Raw genomic sequence first — 23,057 nt, 5'->3', positions numbered from 1 at the left:
TTTTCTCAAATTATGATTTTTAATTATAATTCTTGATAAATATGAATTAATCAATAATCATAATTCTAACACAGGCTTTCTTGTGCATCATCTTTAGAAGAGGCTTCCTTCTGGGACGATAGCCATGCAGGACAATTTGATGCAATATGCGGTGTATGGTCTGAGCACTGGCAGGCTGACCCCAAACCCCTCCAAGCTCTGCAGCAATGCTGGCAGCACTCATAGATCTCGATATGACCCTGAGCACATGTGTTCAACTTCTCTGGTGGACCATGGTGAGGCCTGTGCTTAATGGACCCTGTCGTGTTAAACTAATGCATGGCCACCGTGCTGCAGCTCAGTTTCAGGGTGTTGGCCATCTTCTTATAGCTTCGGCCATTTTTATGTTGCAACAATCCTTTTCTTCAGATCCTTGGAGGGTTCTTTGCCATGAGGTGCCATGTTGAACTTCCAGTGACTGAGAGCGATAACACCAAATTTAACACACCTCCTCCCCATTCACACCTGAGACATTGTCACACCAATACGTCACATGATAGAGAAGGGGAAATGGCACAATTTTGGACATTTTCACTTAGGGGTGTATTTACTTTTGTTGCCAGTGGTTTAGACGTTAAAGGGGTTTGTGTGGTGTTATTTTGAACAGACAGCAAATTTATACAAGCTGTACATTGACTTCTTTACATTTTTTGAAGGGTCATATCTTCAGTGCTGACTCTGAAGAGTTTACTCACTTTTTGTCCAGGTCAAAGTGTAGAGTTCTGCTGACTGGACTTCATTTGGTCGGTTAACATGACAAACAGACCAGCCGACCAATCAAACACACCTTACCCTCTTCAGTGAACCAAACAGGTTGGTGACGGGCCATCCGCTCAGACTCCTCCCACTCCTGACACAATGTGAGAAAGTTCAAACTCTGCATGTTTTAACTGGGAAGCTCTTGTTCCTCCCTGCTGTTAAACACACACCGACTCTTGAGACGAGGCAAAGCCACTAACAAACACACACACAGCTGATTGTTGAAGCCATGTCACAGAACCAAGCAACACTCACACGAACCCCTCTGGAAAAGACCTGGGTTCCCTGGATGAGAAGCAGACTGAGCAAACGCAGAGGCTGTGAGTAGACATGCACAGAGTCAGATACGGCGCTGTTAGCCTTGGTTCTGACTCACTGTAGGTTCATGGGTTTTGATATTTGTGAATTACTTTTAGGGGGCAGCTGTTCTTAATACTTTGCTCCTCTGGATTTAGAGGGTTTCTTATTTTGGAAACACGTGGATAAGACCTAAAGGGCGGTGACCCCAAAGGGTCACAGTGGGTCCCCGTGTTGTCCCCTTGTTCTGCAGTTAACAGTAATAACCCAGTCGAATGATAACCCAAACCTGCTTTCAGGGAGAACAGATCAGTTTAAAAGATGATGACTCGCAGTGTAAAGTCATCATCGCAGTACAAACTAGACTGATTCAGTGACTTAACTGTAGCTTGGATGTTCATCTTAACTGAGAAGAAATCAAAGCAGGTTAATTTCTTGCCTTCTAAAAATGGAAAGAAATATAAAAATGTGAAGGCTTCTTACTGGGTACCAACTGTGACCTACACACCAGCATGTGTCCAGCAGTTAGTTTTAATTATTTCATACGTTTAATGTGTTTCAGCTTCGGTTCCCCAGTTCACCAATTCCCCGACCATGATAGTGATGGTTGGTCTGCCGGCTCGAGGGAAAACCTATATTTCTAAGAAGCTCACCAGGTACCTGAACTGGATTGGGGTATCAACCAAAGGTAACATCTAGCAGCACCAGGTTCCACCAAAATGTACATTTTACTACAGCACCTTCAGCGTTGCCGTAACATTTCTTTCAGTCCTTGAAATCACCAGAGTGAAATTCTTCATTATTTGTTACTTTTTGACCCCTGATCTCTATCATTGGGTGTGGATTATACCTGTGATGTCATTATTAACAAAGCTTTCAGATAAGATGCATGAACATATGAAGATAGGACACATCGTAACAAGTAAATGACTGAACTAATAACATTCACAGTTGTATACATACACCACTTTGAACTAAGAACTGTTTCTACATCCACAACCACCAGACACTAAATAAAAAGCAGATGGAGTCAACAGGGACATTTTTGATCTTCTAAAGAATCAATGGTCTTCAGGTAGGAAGAAACTGGGTGTTCAGGTATTGATGTACATTGATTTTATGACACTTCTACAAGGAAGGAGAAAAGAAGCCCAGTTGCTTTCTGTTATAGAGCTGTTACACATTAAATTAATCTCTTTATTTGTCCTGTAAGTTAGGTGTTTTGGTCAGTTGTGGAGATAAGAATTTATAGGTCAAGAGTTGGAAAACATGTCTTTTTGATTTATGAATTACAAACTTCACACAAAAGTAAGGAAATTGGTGTATGAATGAGTATTTCTTGGTTCTAACAATGCTTCTTGGTAATAACGCTCATACTGATTATTTGCCTTTCAAGGGTGCCACATTTGTGAGGAAAATGCATTTGTGGGTTGACAGCAGAGTTTAGTATAGAGGTTGCACCTTTGAAACACTTGCCAAATCTTCTCAGCAACAGCCAAACTTGTTTGGTGCCGTTTATTGGATTAGATGGTTAAAGTTAGAAGAAACGAGACATATTAGCAATTTAATAATTTATTCACCTTACAACCAGGGGCTTCAGTAGTGCATGAGAGGTCCCTACACATTCACACACTGGACCAATATTCAACCAGCATCTGTCACAAAAGAGCCATTGTGGTTGTGTTGGCCACTCTGGTACGAACAGCCCCCCAAGATGATCCCAGCAGTGTGCAGTGGAGCTGAGATCAAGACAGCAGGTAGTCTATTCCATCTTCTCCACTGCCAAACCATGGAAGAAGTATCTGATAAACCCTGGTCTGAAAGGATGAGAATTAACATCATGGAGGGTTTGGTTTTCAAGAGAGGAGATATGAGATTGTCACTGGTTGCAGAATCTTTTCTGCCACCAGTATGACAAGCCTTGTTTTTTCAGTGAGGAAGATAGCACCCCACACCATCACACTACCTCCACCAAAAGCTGTTTGGCATTGACAGAGAGTATTTAAAAGGTTTTAATGAGCGCAACCCACATACTCAGCTCTGCTGCTCCACCCATAAATTCATTTTTCTCACAATTATGGCACAATTTAAGTTTTTACTGGCAAGAGGCATTTTTACAACAGAACATTAATCGACCAAACGCAAATTTCTTTACTTTTTGTGCTAATCATAGTTTTTAAGTTTCATTAAGATTTCAAATCAATCCTGTTGCTGTACTTCTAATGCTTGTTTGAGACACTGGACACCTCACCTAAGAACAACTAAAAAGGTTCTTGTCAGGAAGTAAAAAAGACCAAAACTGCCAATGTGGTGAACTAATGGATGAATCAGAACTTGTTCTGATGTCTGTGGATAAGTGCAACAACTGAGCAAACAGTGAATGGATAAAAACTTTGTGTAACATCATTTTTTTCCTGTTTTTAGTGTTTAATGTGGGGCAGTACAGAAGAGAAGCCACCCGTTCCTACAACAGCTACGAATTCTTTAAACCTGACAACGCAGAGGCCATGAAGATACGCAAGTATGAGCCTTCATACAGTAAACTCTGCTACACGGATAAAAGAAAATGTTACACTGAAAAATATCAGCATATTTAAAACAGCCCTTTCAGTTTGGTGATGAAGGGAAACCAACACAGAGAAAATGAGATCCCATGGGTGTACCTAACAACACGCTTGATGCTGCATTTTAGATTAAATGTAACATTTGTGATGAGTTCTTCAGACAAGCAGCTAGAATGGCTTTGCAATAATCAAGTCTGCAACGATGAAAGCATCAATTACCTTTTCTGCATTGTTTTGGGAAAGAAAAGTTCTTATTTTAGAGATATTACAAAGATGAAACAAAGCTGCTTTAGTGATTTGCTTGATGTGTGAAATGAGGGATTCCTACAGAATTCAGTTCAAGATCCTACAGCTGACATAAAAGCCCCCAATGGCCTGGCTCCATCTTACAGAAAACATCTCATTTTTCCATATTATCCCACAAGGACCCTTTAATTCTCCAGGGTTCTGTGATGCAGGACCTTAATTGTCTTTGTGCCTTTAAACTAAAATCCTACTGGTTCGAATGGGCTCCCCTTTTAACTGACCAGCCTTAAACCGCGCTGCAGTGTTTAATGTTGTCATATGCTCATATCTATCTGTTTTTATTCACTGGCAAATGTTATGATCATTTTTATTCTGATAAACACAGTGCTGCAGTTGGTAGCATTGTTGCCTTGCAGTACGAAGGTCCTGGATCCAAATCCTGGCCTGGGATCTTTTTTGCATGGAGTTGGATGGTTCTCTCCGGGTATTCTGGCTTCCTCATTCAGCCCTTAAACATGACTAATTGGCTACTCCAAAGTATGTGTGTATTTACATAGTTTATTGTCCTGTGTATCATTTTTCTTCTAGCACCGGATGAATTTCTTACCACAGAGGACTTAATGAGCTAATTACCTCTATTAGAAAGATTGGATTAGAACCAGCTCTCACCTGTAAACTCCCAAGGATTATTAATGTCATTTCATTAGTTTTTCTGTTGTTTGATTTTCTGTTTCATTGTAATGTTTTTCGGCATCTACAGCGCTTTGAGTGCCTTGTTGCTGAAAAGCGCTACATAAATAAACTTGACTTGACTTGACTGTGTGTCTCCGTGTTGCCCTGAGATGGACTGGTGGCCTGTCCAGGGTGTCCCTCGCCTCTTGCCTCTCGCCCAATGGCCACTGAAGATAGGCTCCAGCAACCCCACTTCAGCTTCTTCCCACAGGCCAAAAACATGACTGTCTCTCTAGAACTGCCCTTAGGTGTGAGTGTTTGAGTCCTCAGTCGTTTGTCCTGTGTTTGAATCTTATCAGATCCGGGCTTATACAGTACTATACAATATTGCATTAAATGGAGATAAACACATTTTTACTGGATTATATTCCTGGCAGTAGTAGGTCTAGTCACTGAGCACAAATATTAACCAGTCAGACGGTTATGGACTTGGAACTGGAACACAGTTATGTTAGGTATGTCATTCAGATCCTAGTTTGGACTTCAAAACCATAATTAACTGGGTGGGACTCAAGTGCAAGTTTAGTCAGTTTTATATATTTTTTAGATTTATTTCTTAACATATTCTGTTTACTTGTGAACACAGCGCCTGTGTGAAGACGGCCCTAGAAGATGTGAGTGACTACCTTACCAGAGACCAGGGTCAGGTTGCGGTGAGTTCAGTTTCACTTTAGCACAGCATCCGCCCATCCCTACATCCATCCATCCACCCACGCACCCATCCCTACATCCATCCATCCACCCACGCACCCATCCATCCATCCATCCATCCACCCACCCACCCATCCATTCATCCATCCACCCACACACCCATCCATCCATCCATCCATCCATCCACCCACCCACCCACCCACCCATCCATCCATCCACCCACCCACCCATCCATCCATCCATCCATCCATCCATCCACCCACCCACCCACCCACCCACCCATCCATCCACCCATCCATCCACCCACCCACCCATCCATCCATCCATCCATCCACCCACCCACCCATCCATCCATCCATCCACCCATCCATCCATCCATCCACCCACCCACCCACCCACCCATCCATCCATCCATCCATCCATCCATCCATCCATCCACCCATCCATCCATCCATCCATCCACCCACCCACCCACCCACCCATCCATCCATCCACCCACCCACCCACCCACCCATCCATCCATCCATCCATCCACCCACCCACCCACCCATCCATCCATCCATCCATCCATCCATTCATCCATTCATCCCTCCGTTGACAAAGATGAGTGTGTTTTAATACACGTAAATCAATTCAAGTATTAAACATTCCTCATGTTAATGGATTGTAGAAATTTAAATATTTTCACATTACATTTTTTTTATGTTTTGTATGTTTTGACCTTGAATTATATTTAAATTCTGTTAGGATCATGAGGTCAGGTGTATATACATCCCATAAATCTTGATTTCCCTCTGGAAGGTTTTCGATGCCACCAACACTACTCCAGAGCGCAGAGAGGTCATCCTCCACTTTGGCAAAGAAAATGGCTACAAAGTTGGTTTTATTTTGCATTTCTTCTATAAAATGTAAAAATCTGTCTCATAAACATAATGCTATGGTTTCCATCTCCTTTCTCCACCTGTTTAGGTTTTCTTTGTAGAGTCAATATGTGATGATCTTGAAATCATTGCTGAAAATATCAAAGTAAGTGTGGCTGTGATGTAAGTAGTTATATATGTGCACAACCTCATCTTTAACGAGATGCAGATTAGTAGGACATACTAAACAAAGAACATTCTGCCCTCATGGGAAACATCCAGAACCTGGGTGGTCTTTGGGGGCAAATAAAGAACGTTTGATTCGTCTTTAAACAGCAGGTGAAGCTGACGAGCCCGGACTACCTAGACTGTGACAAAGAAGAAGCTGTTGCAGATTTCCTCAAGAGGATTGAATGTTACAAAATGACCTACATTCCCCTGGATGACAACAAGGACAGGTAGAACCACAGCAACCTCAGTCTAAGGTTCCTCCCATTTACACAGATGTGCTTCACAATACATGATATGTATATATTATATTTATACATATATTCCTTTATGTTAGTAGACAGTTTCCATCTTGGAATGCTGATGTTTATAGGACAGAGAGTTGTAATATTTTTCACAGCTAGAAAATTATAAAAACTTCCATCTACATCAAACTGTGCAGCAGTCGCCTTTTTACTCGTAGCTGTTCGTTTATGAGGTTAAATAAACAGATTAATAAGCAAATAAATAGGCAGAGGTCTAAAGGTTAAAGGTTGTTCCTTTGAAAAAAAAGGTTGGGAATAGATTATAGCTGTTTGATTACTGATCTTCTTCTTGTTTTCTTTTCCACAGGAGTTTATCTTACATTAAAATCTTTAACGTGGGCAGCAGATACCTGGTAAACCGGGTCCAGGACCACATTCAAAGCAGGATAGTCTATTACCTCATGAACATCCACGTCACCCCGAGATCCATCTACTTGTCTCGCCACGGGGAGAGCGAACTCAACCTAGTGGGTCGAATTGGGGGAGACTCTGGGCTTTCCCATCGGGGGGCAAAGGTGAGAAATCGGTGCTTTGTCAACACCTTCAGTTCTGGATACATTATACCAAGATGTTTAACCCTAATACACACAATTAATTTTATTCTGATGCATCAATCCATGTAAGCATGAACAGATGGATGGGTCCTGAATCTTTTTGGCTGATAGAGAACAGTTTGTATCTTGGGTTGGGTCAGTCTTTGATGATGATGATGATGATGATGCTTGCTCTTTTGGATAAGCAGCTAAAATACTCTGTGTTTGATCTGGGAGTCCAGGTCCCTCGGTCCCCAGGACAGTGTTGACATTCCTGGCCAAGTCTCTCCTATTTTGAAGCCGTGCAGCTTCTGGTACCCCACTGTAATCCAGTAGCTCAGGATGGTTTCTATTCTAGTCTTGTGGAAATCTAGGTGCCAAGATGGAAGTTTGTCTTTTTTTAGTTTCCTGTGGGAAATAAAAGTCTGCATCTCTTTCTTCACTATGTTTAAATGGTCTATGTCAAGTCCTTCATTATGTTTTGATCCAACAATTTGATGTGGTTGATGATCTCCACCTCCTCCCTATTTATACCAAGTGGAAGTGATCTTGTTTTCCTTGCTCTCCTTAAATCTACTCCTTTGTTTTGCTAGAGTTCACAACCACATCATTTCTGAGCACCATCTGGTCAGTTGTTGAGCCTCCACTGTTATCAACCCCACTCTGATGACATATTCAGCCAACTTCACCATAGCGTCGGGCGGGTACATGGGTGACCCGTCGTGTTCAAAATGCATTGAGACTGCGATGCTAAGAACACATCCCTGAGGTGCACCTGTGTTCACGATTAGGGTTGATGTACAGTTTTCTACTCAGTTTATAAAGAAAAAAGGAAAAATACAGTGGTTAGCCCAAGTTTATTATGACTGTTCATCAGTTTATGAGGGAGTATGTGCTGAAAGCTCAAGTAAGAAATAAACTGCCTCCTGGCATGCAGTTTGTGTCGGATGCTCCATAGGAGCCAGGGCTGTGTGTTTTAGTTTGATTCATTGAACGCTCCATACTGGAGAAGCACTCCTAGTTTCACCGAGACCAAAGTACATAGATAATAAAGGTTCAATACAGATAACAAAATAACAACACTGGAGAAATCAAAATTCAAACAGTCATAGGATATTTATCAAAAAAAACAACAAAACAAAGGAGAACTTAATGGCAAACAAGTAGAAAAGATCGATAGGAGCTCGTTAAAATTAATATTTAGTTAAAAATTAACCCTCTCAAAAAGGTAAAAACAAGTAAACAGTCTGGAAATCCATCACAGTAGTTCAGCCAAGAAGTGAACATTTTGTTTTGTTTTTTCTGTGAAAATGCAACATAAAAAAAGACACAAATGAAACCATTTTCTTTGCTATGCTTTATTGTTTTTCAGTTTGCCAGTGCTTTGGGTGCGTACATGCGTGGGCAGAGCATCAGTGACCTCAAGGTGTGGACGAGCCACATGAAGAGGACCATCCAGACTGCAGAGGCCCTGGGAGTCCAGTATGAACAGTGGAAAGCCCTCAATGAGATAGATGCTGTGAGACCAAAAGCTGTTTGGAAATGTTGATTTTATTTATGTATCTAACATTTACACTGGAGATTTAAAAGTTTCATATGATTCGAATACTTTTTTACATGATAACCTCATGTACAATTACTACTTACACAGCAAAATTCCCCAAACATTGGAAGACATGAAGCATATCTTTGCACCCCTAGCATCGAGGATTAAAAACTTGCTCTGATCTGTGGTAGAAAAACCAGTCAAACTGCAGCAGTGAATCTCTCCCTTCAGAAACCTGATGCAGATTCAGCAGAACATATGCATGTTTGGGGATGCTCCACACCTTGGATGCTTTTTAATTTGATCTTCTCCATGCAGGGAGTTTGTGAGGAGATGACATATGAGGAAATTCAGGAACACTACCCTGAGGAGTTCGCACTGAGGGATCAGGACAAGTATCGATACCGGTACCCTAAAGGAGAGGTGAGTCTCCTAATAATATGTCAGGTACCCTCCTACGTCTCCCAAACAATTTGGGAGGGGGGAAAAAACAAAATCGATCACTTTTTTGCCGTCAGTAATGTCATCAATAAAACGCTGAGCTTTTACATTGATAAAAAGTCAGGAAAAACAAACTCACAATCTCCTCTTCCTGCTGTCTGCATTAACTGTGGATTTAAGTCAAAACACTGCAAAACTGAGCACAGTCACCTTTTTCCACTGAATCTACAAACCCTGCTTGAGTCTCCATTCAGAAACTTTTTATACTAATCCTGTTTAAAACCATGTGAATAAATCCCATTTTCAGGGCTGCTAAAAAGTCAGAGATCTGGTCTGGATTATGAAGACTGATTAAAACAGCTTTTATAGATGAGTAATAATCTTCCTGTTATTTGTTTACAGGGAAAAGGAGACAAATACAGCGATGTGTGTAGCTGTCTGACTGTATTGTGATCCTCTACAGAACTAATGTCAGCCTATTTGGTTATCAATCTGTCCATTCAACAAGGTTTACAAAAAATGACAGAAAACAAACTCTCCTAAAAAATGAATGAGAAAAGGTTAAGAGCCGGTAGAAAATATGTTGCCAGAAATGTCAACTAAACATTTACAGAAAAACATCCTCTAAGGAAAAGAAGAAAAAGGTGCATCAAACATTAGAGCTAATTGTCTAACCAAGAGTAGAAGAGAAAAAAGCCAAAATTCATGTTAAAGTTTCTTCCTGGTGTTCATGCCTCCACCTGACACACATTAAGGTGCCTCAGAGACTCCATCTCAGTCAGGGCAAACTGGGAACTATTTTTCCTGATATGACCAAAGCCTGTAATGGTTTAAGTCCGATCTGAAGTCTTTCATTTTCGCGAGTTGAGTTGGAGTCTCTCTTCTTGACGGTAATGAAGCATGCTGTTTGATCATGTGCAATGGTAAGTTTAACTGCTGTACATCTGATCTGAAATCAGTTCACTGTTTGACCTCTGTGTCCCTGCCTCCTGCTGTCTTCCTGCTCACCAGTCGTATGAGGACCTCGTCCAGCGCCTGGAACCGGTCATCATGGAGCTGGAGAGGCAGGAGAATGTTCTGGTCATTTGTCACCAGGCTGTCATGAGATGTCTGCTGGCTTACTTCCTGGACAAGAGTGCAGGTAAGAACATTACCAGTAAAATGAGCCAAAAATGTTTCACTAATACTGTGTTCTGATGAAATAAATGAAATATTTCTGTTTTTCCTGTGCGCCAGGCGAGCTGCCCTACCTGAAGTGTCCTCTTCACACCGTCCTGAAACTCACCCCGGTCGCCTATGGTCAGTCTCTGCAGCCATTGTTTGCAATAAGTCGGGCTTTTTATCAGCCTCAGAACATGCTGCTCTGAATATGGTCATGTTTGTCTGGGACTGATTTCATCACCTCTGTTTTTTTTTTCCCCTCAGGGTGCAAAGTTGAGTCGGTCTTTCTCAACATTGAAGCTGTGAACACACACCGAGACCGGCCGGAGGTAAAGTCACCGCACCGTCAGTTGGGTTAGAGTCTGAGGGGTTACATTTAGTTGTTATCCGGTTCCTCACACAGCGGCTAAAACAAAACTGCGATGAAGGATTCCCACAGCAACCTGCTGTTAAAATACTGCCTTGGTGATCTGACAAGTAGATCAGAACATTAGTTGATTGGACCACCTTAAGATAAGTGAACCTGAATTTAGGCTGAGTAGTATATTTGTCTTACATAACTGCAACAACAGTTAAGCAACCAGAAAGACGGGTCGGGTTTAGACTAGGTTACAGATCTAAAAGAAATTACAATTAGACAAACATAACAAGAAGAAAAACCTGAAGCAGTTTCCAAATGATTATTTAATTTGATCCAAACCGGCCTGACGCTATGCGAAGCCTAACCCGTTGCCTTTTGGCAGCAATAGCTGCCATGGAGAGTTTGAAATAACTGTCAAATTTTATGTAGAGTCGTCCACGTCCTTAGACTGCAAGGTCCCCCACATCATCACACTACCACCACCGTGTTTTTGAACTCTGCCATTGAGGACATTTTTGCCCAGTTTGTCTTAATTTTGAATTATGAACTCTGACCTTAGCTGAGACAATGAGGCCTGCAGAGCTTTAGATGTTGTTGCGTGCGGGTTGAATCGTCATTTTGGTAGGATGAACATTCTCGGGAAGGTTCTGCACTGTTCCATGTTTTCTCTGTTTCTGCATAAAGGTTCTCACTGTGGTTCTCTGAAGTCACAAAGTCTTAGAAATGGCTCTGTGGCCCTTTCCAGACAGACAGACAGACAGACGTCAGTGACTTTGTTTCTGTTCTTGAATTTCTTTAGATCTGAACATGATGTTCTGCTTTTTGAGTTCCTTAGCCCACTTCAAGTCATCAGGCAGGTTCTATTTAAGCGATTTCCTGATTCTACGGGTCTGACAGTGATTAGCTCAGGATTTGGTTAATCATAGTGAATTCATGATGATGACAACCAAAAGGGACAGTTTTTCACATAGCGTCAGGTTGGTTTAAATAGTTTTTCTTTTCCTGAAATAAATATAATCATATTTTAAAAACTGATATTTGTACTTCCTTAGGTTTCCTATGTCTGATATTAAACGTGTTTGATGATCTCGAGCATTTAGGTATAACAAAAAGGCAAAAACAGAAGAAATCTGTAAGGGGGCAAATACTTTTTCTCAGCACTGTACAAATCAAGCAGTGTCAGCACTAATAGTACAGATAATGACCTGAACAAATCCACTGAGGCGCATTAAAACCATTAACTTTTTTAATTGTGTCAGACAGACAGCTTGAGTTTGTCTTCTCAGAATGTGGACGTGGACAGAGACCCGGAGGAGGCATTGGAGACGGTCCCTGAGCACATCTAGAGAGATCTCACCTCAACCTCCAGAAGACATCTTCTTTTTAATTTAAATAATTCATATTTTTAGAAAACTAAAAGCTTAATGACAATGAAAGTTTTCTTTAATGGCATCTTAATTCCATTGTTAGTGCACTTTATATGGAAGGGTCCAAGATGGGTCTGTAACTAAATGACCTGCATGACTGTTCGTCAGTAATCTCTGTTTTACACTTCATCACTTCACCCTGTGCTGTTGTACTGACTGTTGCGATTTCATTTAGACAGCAATAAGTCGAGACGGGCCACTGTGTCACATTTAACTGTTTTAGTGTTCTGAAAGACTGTTCTGAGCTCAAACTTCTCAGCAGAGCCTGAGATTTACACTTCAGTTTTCCTCTCTGAAACCGATGCTGTGGTTCTCAATCCTAGTCCTCAGGTTCCACCGACCTGCATGTTTTAGGTGTTTACCTGCTGCCAACATTACTGACCTCAATGAATGGGTGATTAACAGGCTTCTGCAGCACTTGATGGCATGTAGAGGAGGGGTGGCCAAGTCCAGTCCTGCAGAGCTACTGTCCTGCAACTTTTAGATGCATCTCTGCTCCAACACCGCTGAATCAAATGGCTCTGTTCCCTCATCAGCATTTATTCAGCTCTTCAGAGGCCTGCTCACGAGCCAGATATTTGATTCAGGTGTGTTGGAGAAGTGACGCATATAAAAGTTGCAGGATAGCAGCTCTTGAGGCCTGGATGTGGGCACTGCTGAGGAAATGCAGTCACTTGAATCCGCTGGCTGGAGCAAAGGCACATCTAAAACATGAAGGCTTGAGAACCACTGGGCTAATGCACACGGAGGATAGGGAACATGATTCTGATTTATGGTTTTATAAACTGGAATCAAAATGTGGTTTGGTAGTAAGACGTCTACCCTCTGAAGGTGCTCAACACTTTTATTCTAATAAGACGACATTAAAAATGCAATAAATTCTCACCATGAACAGCCATGTGCTTTTTGGTAGCATGCAGCTTCATGTCTTCATGTTCTGAAAATGTTTAGCTGTTAAATGTTCCATCTTAACCCAGTTTAAACGTGGATCTCCGCAGAATTCTGCCTGTTTTATTACCACCCAACATTCCTTCAGTGTTTACCAAATCCCAGGCCCTTCTGCCACCACCGTGCTTCAGTGATAGGAATGTGTTCTCGTGGAACCGTCACCATTTACAAACGCTTGTGAAGTTGAGAATAGGCTCAGCAGCAGTGGATGGGCTACAACTGTAATAATTATCATAAAGCTGCTGTTTATATTTCCACCTGAATATTGTTGGAAGAAGATGAGCGTTGTTACTTTTAATTTAATACCTTTCTAAGGAACTGCATCCTTTCCTAACCCTGTGAAGTGTGAAGAGCAGGAGGCTGGCATAGATCTTTTTTTATTTCAGCTTTTTATCACAAATTATTAAGGCACAGACAGGTTTGAGATTTAATTCAGTTTAACTGAAATGACCAGATTTCATTGTAATTACAGAAAAAAATAAACAATGTTTCATTTGATCTTATTGCTTTTATTTAAAACAAAAGGTAACAATTACTCCTAATGCTGCTGAAATGTAGCAGATTGACTATCATAGAAACTATTCTTATAACTGTAACATTTAGTTTTTTTTCAGACAGATTTTAGGAAAAACATGCAAACAGCTCATTGTGTCCTTCTTGTAAGCAAAGAAAATGTAGAGTAGCCTCTCTTTTTTTACCAAGCTGGCTGGCAGTGCACAGCAACAGGGGTGTCATGGATATCCTGCTCTATGCTCCATACAGAGAAAGGTCTGGCTTCTGGTTAAAAAGCCTTTAATAGCAGCTTTTAATCCTTTGTATAGCTTGATACCAGTAACCGCCCAGTGCTAAAGCATGGGGTGTTCCTTTAGATCATTACTCCCACCACAGCAGAACAAGCCTTGCTTAATAAATTACTCAATCTGCAACAGTGTGCTGTTGGTTTGGCAGCAAGATATCGTCTGATATTTACAAACTCTGCAACAATCAACAAAATAATCCAGGATTTACCTTTACTGGAGCCCAATAACTCCTCCATGGTCTGCAGAAGAAACCAAAGTTGCCAAACGCTGAACTGGCATTGGTTGAAGCTACGTAATGTTCTTTGATTATCTTGATAGACCTACCTAATGCCATGCACATGTCGATTCTGGCAGCATTCAAATGTTTTATAAGGCTTTAGATTTCAGCGTAGCAGTTTTTCTTCTCCCCATCTAATAACAAGTTCCTATCAGCTGAACGTGCAGCAAAAAGAGGCTTTTCCTATAAAAATATCGGTAAAACGTGGAACTGTTGAGGAAATCGCTGAACATTTTACAGTTGGACATGGCTGGACAGCTGAAGCATTTCTCATAAATACCAACCTGAGTTCAGGAATCTGTGCTAAAGAAACCGTAGCCAGGCTCAACGGGTGAAAAGGTAACTGTAGTTTTCTCTTTACATTGTGAAATAATGTGAATATATAAATGACTTCATTAAGGAGTCTTTCTCCTGTTATTTTGCAACATTTCATAGATGTTGACCAGCATTCCTTCCAATGATTATCTTGCAGTTATTATTGCTGTACCAGAATATGAAGGTGATTAATTTCATTTTCAGTTCATTTCAACCACTTTGAAGCAAAAAAATGAAACATGGTGTGTCATAAATCTGAGTTTGAGTCACAAATTGAAATTACCAAGAGCTGCACAATATATCGCACATGCTAATTATTTTCTTACTGTGCATTCAGGCTCTCTATGCCCATAATATATTAGGTGACATGTTTAATTTAGCATAAAAAGGTTTCAGTGAGTGAATATTTTCCGGTAGCTAAATAGACGACTCGTTATCTGGAGTCAATGTTTGCTATGAAAACTGAAAGACATTAACTCTTTAATTCTTTATGGCAAATCATATCGTTATAGCAACATTCTCCAAAAGTATCAAGTCATGTTTTCCTAATATCGTGCAGCCCTACATTCAGACTCATAGCTATGACTCAACATGGAAATATGACAATTCTTCTTAAAATTGACTAAAATGCTTTTAATTCTACCCGCTGACTTTTGTTGCACATGTGCACTTTTGAAGAGGTTTTGGATGCCTGTGAAGCTGCTGCATTATTCATGTAACTCCGATGAGGTGTGGTGCGCAGACTTGGCAGAACCATCTTTTCTTCACACTTTTAGACACATCAGGATTTTTAATTTTGCGAGTTAAATCCAAGTTTCCTAATATAATTGAAACCATGAGAGACAGGTCATTCCTCTAAGCTCACCCTCATATTGTGTTGTTTTTGACCATTCTGACAAAGAGGTACTCAACATTTTGTGTTTCAGTAAATTGCTGTAATTTGTTTTAATCTGGGCCTTTAAAATGGCTGCCTAATTGTGAAACATTAACAGTGTATTTGTTGTAACCATGTTTGGTTAAACTCTAGTGCCTGCCTCACATCATCTGTATTGTGGTTATTTTTCTAAAGACCGTTGCAGCAGTTATCCTGGGTAACATTACAGTTTACGATTTACTCAAAGTGCTAAATAAGTGAACTTAATTAGAAGAGTTTCTAACCAAAATGATCAGCTAACTTCGTGTCAGTACAGTCATACCACCAGCAAAGGTGAAGCTGTGATAGAAGGTGGCCAGATGTCCTTGAAATCATTTTTTGTTACCAAGTTGTTCTTGGATTGTTGAAAACAGGTCATAATGGAGGACATTTTGTTTTAAGACATCGCTTTTAAGCAAGCTCCGCACTGGTGGTTACATCACTCTATAGTTTCCTTCTCAGGTAGGAGACAGTACTGGTGGTTCCTTTACCCTCTTGGACGTCCTCAACACAACTGGACCTTTCAGCTGGAATCTGTTGATCCAGAGAACTGCTCTTGCAGCTGTGGTAATCCTAGCAGCAGTTTCCTGCATGAAAGGCCATGATGGCTGCAAGCTTTTCTTTACAGGTAACCACTGCTAACAAAAAAGAACAATGATCTCAAATCAGTTGCTCCTAATAGCAGCCTGGTCTTCAGCTGAGCTCTTTCACAGCTTCACCTGTGATGAAGGTCCAGCTACGCTGCCTTGATGTTAGCCAATCAATTCATGTGTTTTAAAAATACATTTTAGGAGTATTTTCTAATAATTTAAATATGCATCTATATTCTGTACAATAATCTGAAAAACTATCAGCTCAAACAGTTAGTGAAACACTTGTGACAACATGAGGTTTCACTGAGCAGCTGATGAAACTACTGTAGGAAAGATAAAAATGTGTTCTTTTTACTAAATCAATTTGCAGTCAATTATGAAAATGTTTTAAACTATTTGAGTTTGATGCTGTGATGTATGATCGTTATAATGACCCAGATCAATGAATCTTCTCAGGTTGATGAGCTGTTAGCTTTATTTAACTTTCTCTGGGCCCTCATTCAGAAAACGTTCCTTAATATCAAATCAATATCAGGCTTTTAGACATAATCCAAACATGTTTATTTCTAACAGAGAACTTATAACATTACTGTCAACCTCACATGCCGACCATCCACAGAATATCAGTTATTAAAATGTTGATTAAATCTCTGGTTCTGTAGAAACCAGAATGTAACAGAGACACTGAAGCAGTTTTTAAATGCCAGCGCAGCCACTGGTATAACGTGTGTTTCTGTTTCTTTAAAAGGACTGACAAAATGAAACATTTTGTCCTCGTTAAAAATCTGGACAAACCAGAGAGTTCAGTGTTGGAGTAGAAAAGGTCAAGTCACAGTGAGATGTTTTTGTTATCTGTGGTTGCTGCTGCTGGCCTGGCTGGAGCTGGAGCTGGAGCTAGGGGTGGAGCTGGGGGTGGAGATGGCGTGAGCTTCTCTGTACTGCTGACTCCAGCTCCGAGGATCCTGCTCATGAATCTGAGATAAAACACCAGAGAACAGTTAAGGAACATGTTGGATTTATTCTAATAGTGCAGTTTGCTCATTAAAACCTAGATGCTCACCTGACCCATGAACACCAGAATTTGGGCTTTGGACACCTCCATGTCGGCCCGTTGACCCCAGCGGAATTCACATTCCACTGGTTCTGTGTGTGGGATGCGAACGTACTCCAAGTACCTGCAAACAAATCATGAGGATCAATGCCTCATCTCATCAATGGCCATAAATACAGTAAAATATCATAAACAAGCTCTCGGTAACAATTAGTTTAAACTAATGCAGCATCAGCCAGGTGGACTGAAGCCAGTTGATCTGCAGCTTCACAGCGACACCAATCCGTTCCCAGCTCGTCCCGGCAGCAGAATGTTTGGAGCGTGTGTGCTGGCCAGCCCCTCTGCTCGGTGGGCAGGCTGCATACACTCTTCTGTTAATCTGTGGTGTGGTATAAACCAGAGTCTATGGTCTGACAGACAATGGCTCTGAACACACCAGTACATTACAACAGTGACCTGAGCTGGACTCGAACCTGTGACCTCTCCTGGTTGGAGGTTTCATTGACTGAAGGCTGTTTAACACCCTGAGAAAACAGCTGGGAACAGGAATGTTGAGCTGCATGCATTATGGTGGGGGCTGAAGACTCGCTTTAAATCATTTTATCTTCCTGCCATTCACGAGACACCCATCATGTGATCTTTGTCAAGAAGCCCCAAAGCTGCAGCTCATCATTTAAACCCACTTTAGTTCTCTGGTCGTCTCATAAACTGGAGGTTCATTCTTACCTTTGACGCACAAATTCATCTGTGACGGTCTTCCTCACATCACCAAACTCCTCGTGTTTCTGCCTGGGGAGATTGTTGTCAGAATATTCCATTTCTTTTGGTTATACAGTAAGGCAGAAATCATTACAATATGTATGAAAAAAACTCAGTATACATGTTCAGAATAATGTCACATAATACCCTCCCCACAAACACAAGCTGGAGGCCAAGGGCCCATTCAAACAAGCTGTTACAGAAAACCAATGAAAGTCTTGCCTTACCCAGGATCAACACGCAGTTTCTTCAGAATATTCCAAATTAGGTCTAAGAAAACAAAAGTATTTTAGTCCCATTTTAGTGCACAAATAAAAACAATACTGTGAATTAAGGTTGGGCGGTACTGTGCTGGTATAACTTAAAATGAATCATTAAAGTTTCTATCAGCCGTGTTGGACTGGACGACACTAGAGATCAGCGTTTAGGAAAACTGACCTTCCAACAGTTGATTCTTTCTTCTGTTTAAAAGCTTTAACAACAAAATATGTTTTAACACCTTTTGCATTCAGTGAAATAAACACAAAAAAAAATGTAGTAAAATAAAATGATTTATCAAAAACAGCCTAAAGTTTACAGAGCTGCACAGTTCACTGTTTAAAACAAAATAATGAATAGAGTTGACATTTTTCACTTTCTTTAGCGTTACTAACTAAATACTGCAGTCTCAGCCAGTGGACCATTACCTTTACTTTGGTCCTGCCAACATTTTCTAATCCAACATGAGCTGTGACAGACTAACCTGAAATATCTTTGAATTCAGTCTTCCTGAAACTCCCTTCCTGTTTCAGCGCAGCCAACAAGCCTCACTGACACCAAGAACACTTAACTGACTCTTCACTGAGCAACGACTTGTTGTCATCAGCATGATTTATAGTCTGGTCACTGATAAGAAAAAAGATTTTTAGTTTCTGACTGGCTGATCTCTGATCAGGGACGGTCCAGTCTGAGCTGATTCCTCAAGAAAACATGCAGTTAGATGTAGGAACTGACTTGTTGTCCAACTCTTCTTCTGCAGCTACTGTGATAACTGCTCTGATCCAATCATAAAATGAGCCGATTCTGATCACTGTCAATTGATAAATGCATCATTTGTACCTTTTAAAATTGTTTTCTCTACAGTTTAATGTTAAAATGTAGCCACGTAGTAATGTTGGAGCAAATCTGCTGTATGTATTACCTGTACTAAAAGGTGCACTACACCCACTGCACCTCCCCTCCTAAACACTAGAGGTCACTATAGGAAAGGGTTAAGCAGATGCGCGGCACCAAGCAGTCTCCAAAAGTTGTAACTTTTTTCACACAGCGAGCATAAATCTGCAGCAGGTTTAAGTGTCGAGCCTCTAAGCCACAGAAACTCCAGATAAATGGTTCTACCACCAAACTTTAAGAGAAATCAGTGGATCATGAAACTCACTCTCTCTGACCACGCCTCCTTTCATAAAAATAACGCCCAGGATCACGAACAGCAGGCCCATCTTTGGGTTGCTTGGACACCTACAAACAGAAAGAAACATTTTTTCAAACATAACGCTGAAAGTTCTGGTAAAAAGAAACACGACAGATGACTGCTGAAAACTCACTCAACCGGCGAGGCTCTGGGCACAGGGGTATCCAGGTTATTCACCAGAATTAACATGTGGTTTTTAGGGTCAATTTCAACCAGTTTTAAGCCAAACACCTGGTTAAAAAAAGCAACTATAAATGACAGATTTACGTTTAACATGATAAGTATCTGAGAGCAGATCTAACCAACCTGTTCAAATATCCGCGTTGCCCTCTTTATGATCTCAGGGTAGATGGTTCTGTAATCCTTCACTACATGTTTAACCAGGTCTGGGATGAGAAACGAGCAGTAATGTAACATTACACCATTCAGTATTCGTCTGGTACCACTGCAGAACCGGAACTCCACAATACAAACAAAAATGATTGTAAACACTCAACGTGATTCAATAAAAATCATTTATATTTTATATTCTGCCGTCACAGAGTAAGAAATTGTCATCTGCCACTGAAACCTAAGAGGAACCAAATCACATGAAGGTTCATCTGGAGACACAGACGTCTAGAGAGAAGATATTCCTGTGAACAAAATGGTGTCTGCAGATACTTCAAAGTTCTTCATTATCTTAAACACAATCTAAGTTGATTCTCCACAACATATCATCTACTTCCATCTTAAAAGGATCCTTCTTCAAAACCACTTTACACCATCCATGAACCTTCTCTGTGCCTCTTCTTCACTAGACGTTTAATATTCGGCCTCCTTTGTCCGACCTATCCCACATCTCCACACGTTCAAACCACCTCGGTCTTTCTCACAGCTCTATCACAGGCCTTTTCTTGTTGCCATGCTACTTTACCTGCTCTGCGCACTGGAATCTTCTTCTGGTCCTTCACCAGGATGTACTGAACCACTTCAGCAGTCTGAATGACAGTTAAAGTATATTAAGTTATCGTTGTGTTTGTTGCTTTAACAGATGCATTACATTAGGTGGGTTGCCTTATTATGCTCTTTGAGGAAACCTTCATAATATGAGCTATAACAACATTTAATTTCCCTTTGGGATTAATAAAGTATTTTTGAATTGAATTAAGTCCTGCCCCAATGTTCTCTGCTGCTGTTTCTAACTGTAAAAAATATAAGTTTCTACACTATCCTACTTGACCTTTAAGCTACATAACAGTCAATTAAATGATTTATATGTATTCTAATCATTTAAAAAGGTCAAACATTCATCCATGATGTAACATTCATGAGCTACAGAAAACGATTGTACTGCAATGACAATATTGATTATTAAATATATTTATTTTGGGCACAGCGAAGATGGTGCAGGGGTTAAGCGCGTGACCATATACAGAGGCTACAGTCCTCGAAGCAACTGTCCCGGGTTCGAGTCCCGGACCCGGCGACATTTGCCGAATGTCTCCCCCTCTCTCTGCCCCTCTTTCCTGTCTGCCTACTGTCAAAAAATAAAATAATAAAGGCCACTAGTGCCAAAAAAATATCTTTAAATATATTTATTTTTCAAACACTTTTTGTTTACCCTTTCTCAACAGGCCTACCACGCTCTGTGAGCTTTAGCATTTCAATCACTAAAGATTTACATCAGGTGTGAGCCAAGAAAGCCAGTTAAGAGTCCTTCCAATTGACCCAATATATTACCAATGTTCAAAGTGTTCATCTCTGACACTTTAAACATAATGTCCTAATAAGTATTGCATTCAAGTAGTCCTTTTTAATTGTGACACTGTAATTTGATATATTGTGCAGCTTCTACTTTTAGCCTAAATACATGATCTGAGTATTATATGAAATATCTTAATAGTCTTACAAATGAAACAATTTATTATTTGAACACAACTCTTCAAAGTGTTCCTACAAACACATGTCTGGATCATAGTTATGTTACCTTTTGATCAACCTGAGCAGGTGTGAGTTTCTCCAACCCTCTCTGGACCTGTGATGTGCTTGGCTGAGTGAACGTTGCATCTTCATCCTCCTCCTGCGTCATAAAGCTGTTGGACTGCCGCTAAATATAAAGACACAAGTGACTGTCTCAGTCCTAACAGAACAATGTTCAACGTCAGTCCACCTGAGAATATGTTACATGTGTCATGTTAGTGCTGCTCCATTTTCAACTCAGTTGAAGCTCTATCATCAGGTCCAAATGTACACAGAAAAGACCAATATCATAGTTAAATTTGAAAAGATATTTTAAAAATGTAAAATCATCTTACCAAAATTCAGAGATTACATTCACCTGCTTCCATGTAGCAGAGATAATTCTAATTTATGGGGCAACTACATTCATCAAAAAATATAATTTAAAAAGTTTTTATGTTTTTAAAAGATGGACTCTTTCAGAATAAAAACCAGTAACTAAATATTTTCCTTAATCTTCCTACGCATTTTAATATCAATAATTCAGACATTTCCATGCTCAAATTTCTCACATTTTAGTTTTTAAAACACTCGAGCAGAACAACATTTAGTTATATGGGATTTATCATCTGTATGTTCCACAAATGTTCAATAAACAGTAAGATAACTATTTCAGCTCATGTGATCTAGATTAACCATGATCAGTTGTAATGCAACATACTTATGCTTCTCAATGCCAATTAGATCATATTAAAGACATTTCAAGACGTTTGTGGTGTGTTATGGGGGTGGTAATGCTTCGATTGGCATCTATATCAGACCAATGTCTAAAAACGATATGTCCAGTTTCTGTGTGGGTTGCATCAGTAAGCTAAAAACCAAAATGGTGAATGAGGTGGACAAAAACGTAACTTTTGATGAGGCAAATAAAAGATAAATTATAGCATCTGCATATAAACAACTGTTTAAGTTTTCTATTATTTAAAGTGTTCATCTTTTAAATAACAGAAACTAAAACATTCTCCAAACATATGCAAAGTAAATATGCAAATACATCAAATTACATCGTGTGTAGGAACCCTGGTTCTTCTGTATGCGAAGTTTATAGAGAGAAATACAGCAACAGGCCTGGCGTGTGACCTGAGAAACATGGCGGCGGAACAAGCTGCTCAAACAGTCCTGTTTATCACACTTACTTTACTCTGAGAGGAGCTTTGCGTGTTAGACAGCCGTTTTCTTTGGGTCATGGCAGCACAGCGTCTGAAGGAGTCAATTAATAATGAAAATCTGCATGACTTTAAACCAGAAGCTAAACAACACAGCAGGAAGTTATGGATGTTAACGTTAGCTGAGCAGAGCGTTAGCTAACCAAACGACGTATAAGCAATATATAAGTAACGTTTTTACCCACATGGCAACGTCTAACCTTTAGTAGAGTAATAGGAGTTTGTAAAAAGAGGTGGAATTATTCCACCCGCTCACTAAATAAACCGTTTCAATGAATTAAACAAAAATCCGAACGGCTGTTTCAATCAACTGTCGAATTCCCGCTTCCGCTGATGACGCACAATACCTGCGTCTAGAAGAAATCACATCTCAGTATCATGACGTTAAAATGCAGATTTGCAGAGATATTTCAATTTTTCTACAAGCATGTCTACATCGTTTGAGCTTTGTGACATGGTGCTCTATCCTGCTGGAAGTAGGCATCAGAAGATGGGTCTTCTGATTTACAAAACACACAGGAAATGGTATTTGTGCTAAATTTACAAAAAGCTAAATTTCATTCATAATTTTCAACATTTTGAAGTCAGAGTGTTTTGTTACGTTTATTGTCTATAAGGTTCCAGCCAAAGATGG

General features: G+C 40.2%; 2 protein-coding genes across 4 annotated transcripts in view; one reads left to right on the top strand and one right to left on the bottom strand.

Moving 5' to 3' along the window:
• Positions 1-13,596, top strand: part of si:dkey-96f10.1 (6-phosphofructo-2-kinase/fructose-2,6-bisphosphatase) — a 37,426-nt gene extending 23,830 nt beyond the window's left edge. Inside the window, exons 1-14 of one of the 2 annotated variants that reach the window (XM_047378561.1) lie at positions 841-1,118; positions 1,658-1,783; positions 3,520-3,616; positions 5,224-5,290; positions 6,090-6,164; positions 6,258-6,314; positions 6,485-6,606; positions 6,989-7,196; positions 8,587-8,733; positions 9,079-9,183; positions 10,213-10,342; positions 10,438-10,500; positions 10,627-10,691; positions 12,010-13,596. In XM_047378561.1, coding sequence (XP_047234517.1) covers positions 1,028-1,118; positions 1,658-1,783; positions 3,520-3,616; positions 5,224-5,290; positions 6,090-6,164; positions 6,258-6,314; positions 6,485-6,606; positions 6,989-7,196; positions 8,587-8,733; positions 9,079-9,183; positions 10,213-10,342; positions 10,438-10,500; positions 10,627-10,691; positions 12,010-12,069 — 1,413 coding nt within the window. In that variant the 5' untranslated portion in view covers positions 841-1,027 and the 3' untranslated portion in view covers positions 12,070-13,596. Of the gene's footprint in view, positions 1-840; positions 1,119-1,657; positions 1,784-3,519; positions 3,617-5,223; positions 5,291-6,089; positions 6,165-6,257; positions 6,315-6,484; positions 6,607-6,988; positions 7,197-8,586; positions 8,734-9,078; positions 9,184-10,212; positions 10,343-10,437; positions 10,501-10,626; positions 10,692-12,009 lie in introns of those variants that run through there. The other variant, XM_047378566.1, reaches the window with a different exon arrangement.
• Positions 13,597-16,448: 2,852 nt separating this feature from the next.
• On the bottom strand, positions 16,449-22,778 carry ndnl2 (necdin-like 2). 2 transcript variants are annotated; one of them, XM_047378585.1, is made up of 11 exons: positions 22,624-22,778; positions 22,394-22,457; positions 21,226-21,345; positions 20,173-20,236; positions 19,563-19,642; positions 19,390-19,487; positions 19,224-19,303; positions 18,034-18,076; positions 17,774-17,836; positions 17,057-17,171; positions 16,449-16,970 (listed from the first exon to the last, which is right to left on the bottom strand). In XM_047378585.1, exons 2-11 carry the CDS (start codon positions 22,442-22,444, stop codon positions 16,845-16,847), a joined length of 840 nt encoding a protein of 279 aa, XP_047234541.1. In that variant the 5' UTR covers positions 22,445-22,457; positions 22,624-22,778; the 3' UTR covers positions 16,449-16,844. The 2 variants fall into 2 exon arrangements, with proteins under 2 accessions (XP_047234541.1, XP_047234533.1); XM_047378577.1 differs by having other exon boundaries at positions 22,609-22,772.
• Between the last annotated feature and the right edge of the window lie 279 nt (positions 22,779-23,057).

This window comes from Girardinichthys multiradiatus, chromosome 1 (genome assembly GCF_021462225.1).
Source record: "Girardinichthys multiradiatus isolate DD_20200921_A chromosome 1, DD_fGirMul_XY1, whole genome shotgun sequence".
NCBI lineage: Eukaryota > Metazoa > Chordata > Actinopteri > Cyprinodontiformes > Goodeidae > Girardinichthys > Girardinichthys multiradiatus.
Note: the sequence above shows the minus strand (reverse complement) of the source record. Positions and strands in the feature narration are given on the sequence as shown.

Bases quoted from the DNA above. Each gene is read 5' to 3' on its own strand.
- ndnl2 (XM_047378585.1), bottom strand. From the start codon at position 22,444: ATGACCCAAAGAAAACGGCTGTCTAACACGCAAAGCTCCTCTCAGAGT. The intron at 19,643-20,172 runs GTAAAGTAGCAT...TTCTCATCCCAG, and splicing joins GATTCCAGTGCGCAGAGCAG to ACCTGGTTAAACATGTAGTG. The intron at 16,971-17,056 runs GTGAGCATCTAG...GTTTTATCTCAG, and splicing joins TTCTGGTGTTCATGGGTCAG to ATTCATGAGCAGGATCCTCG.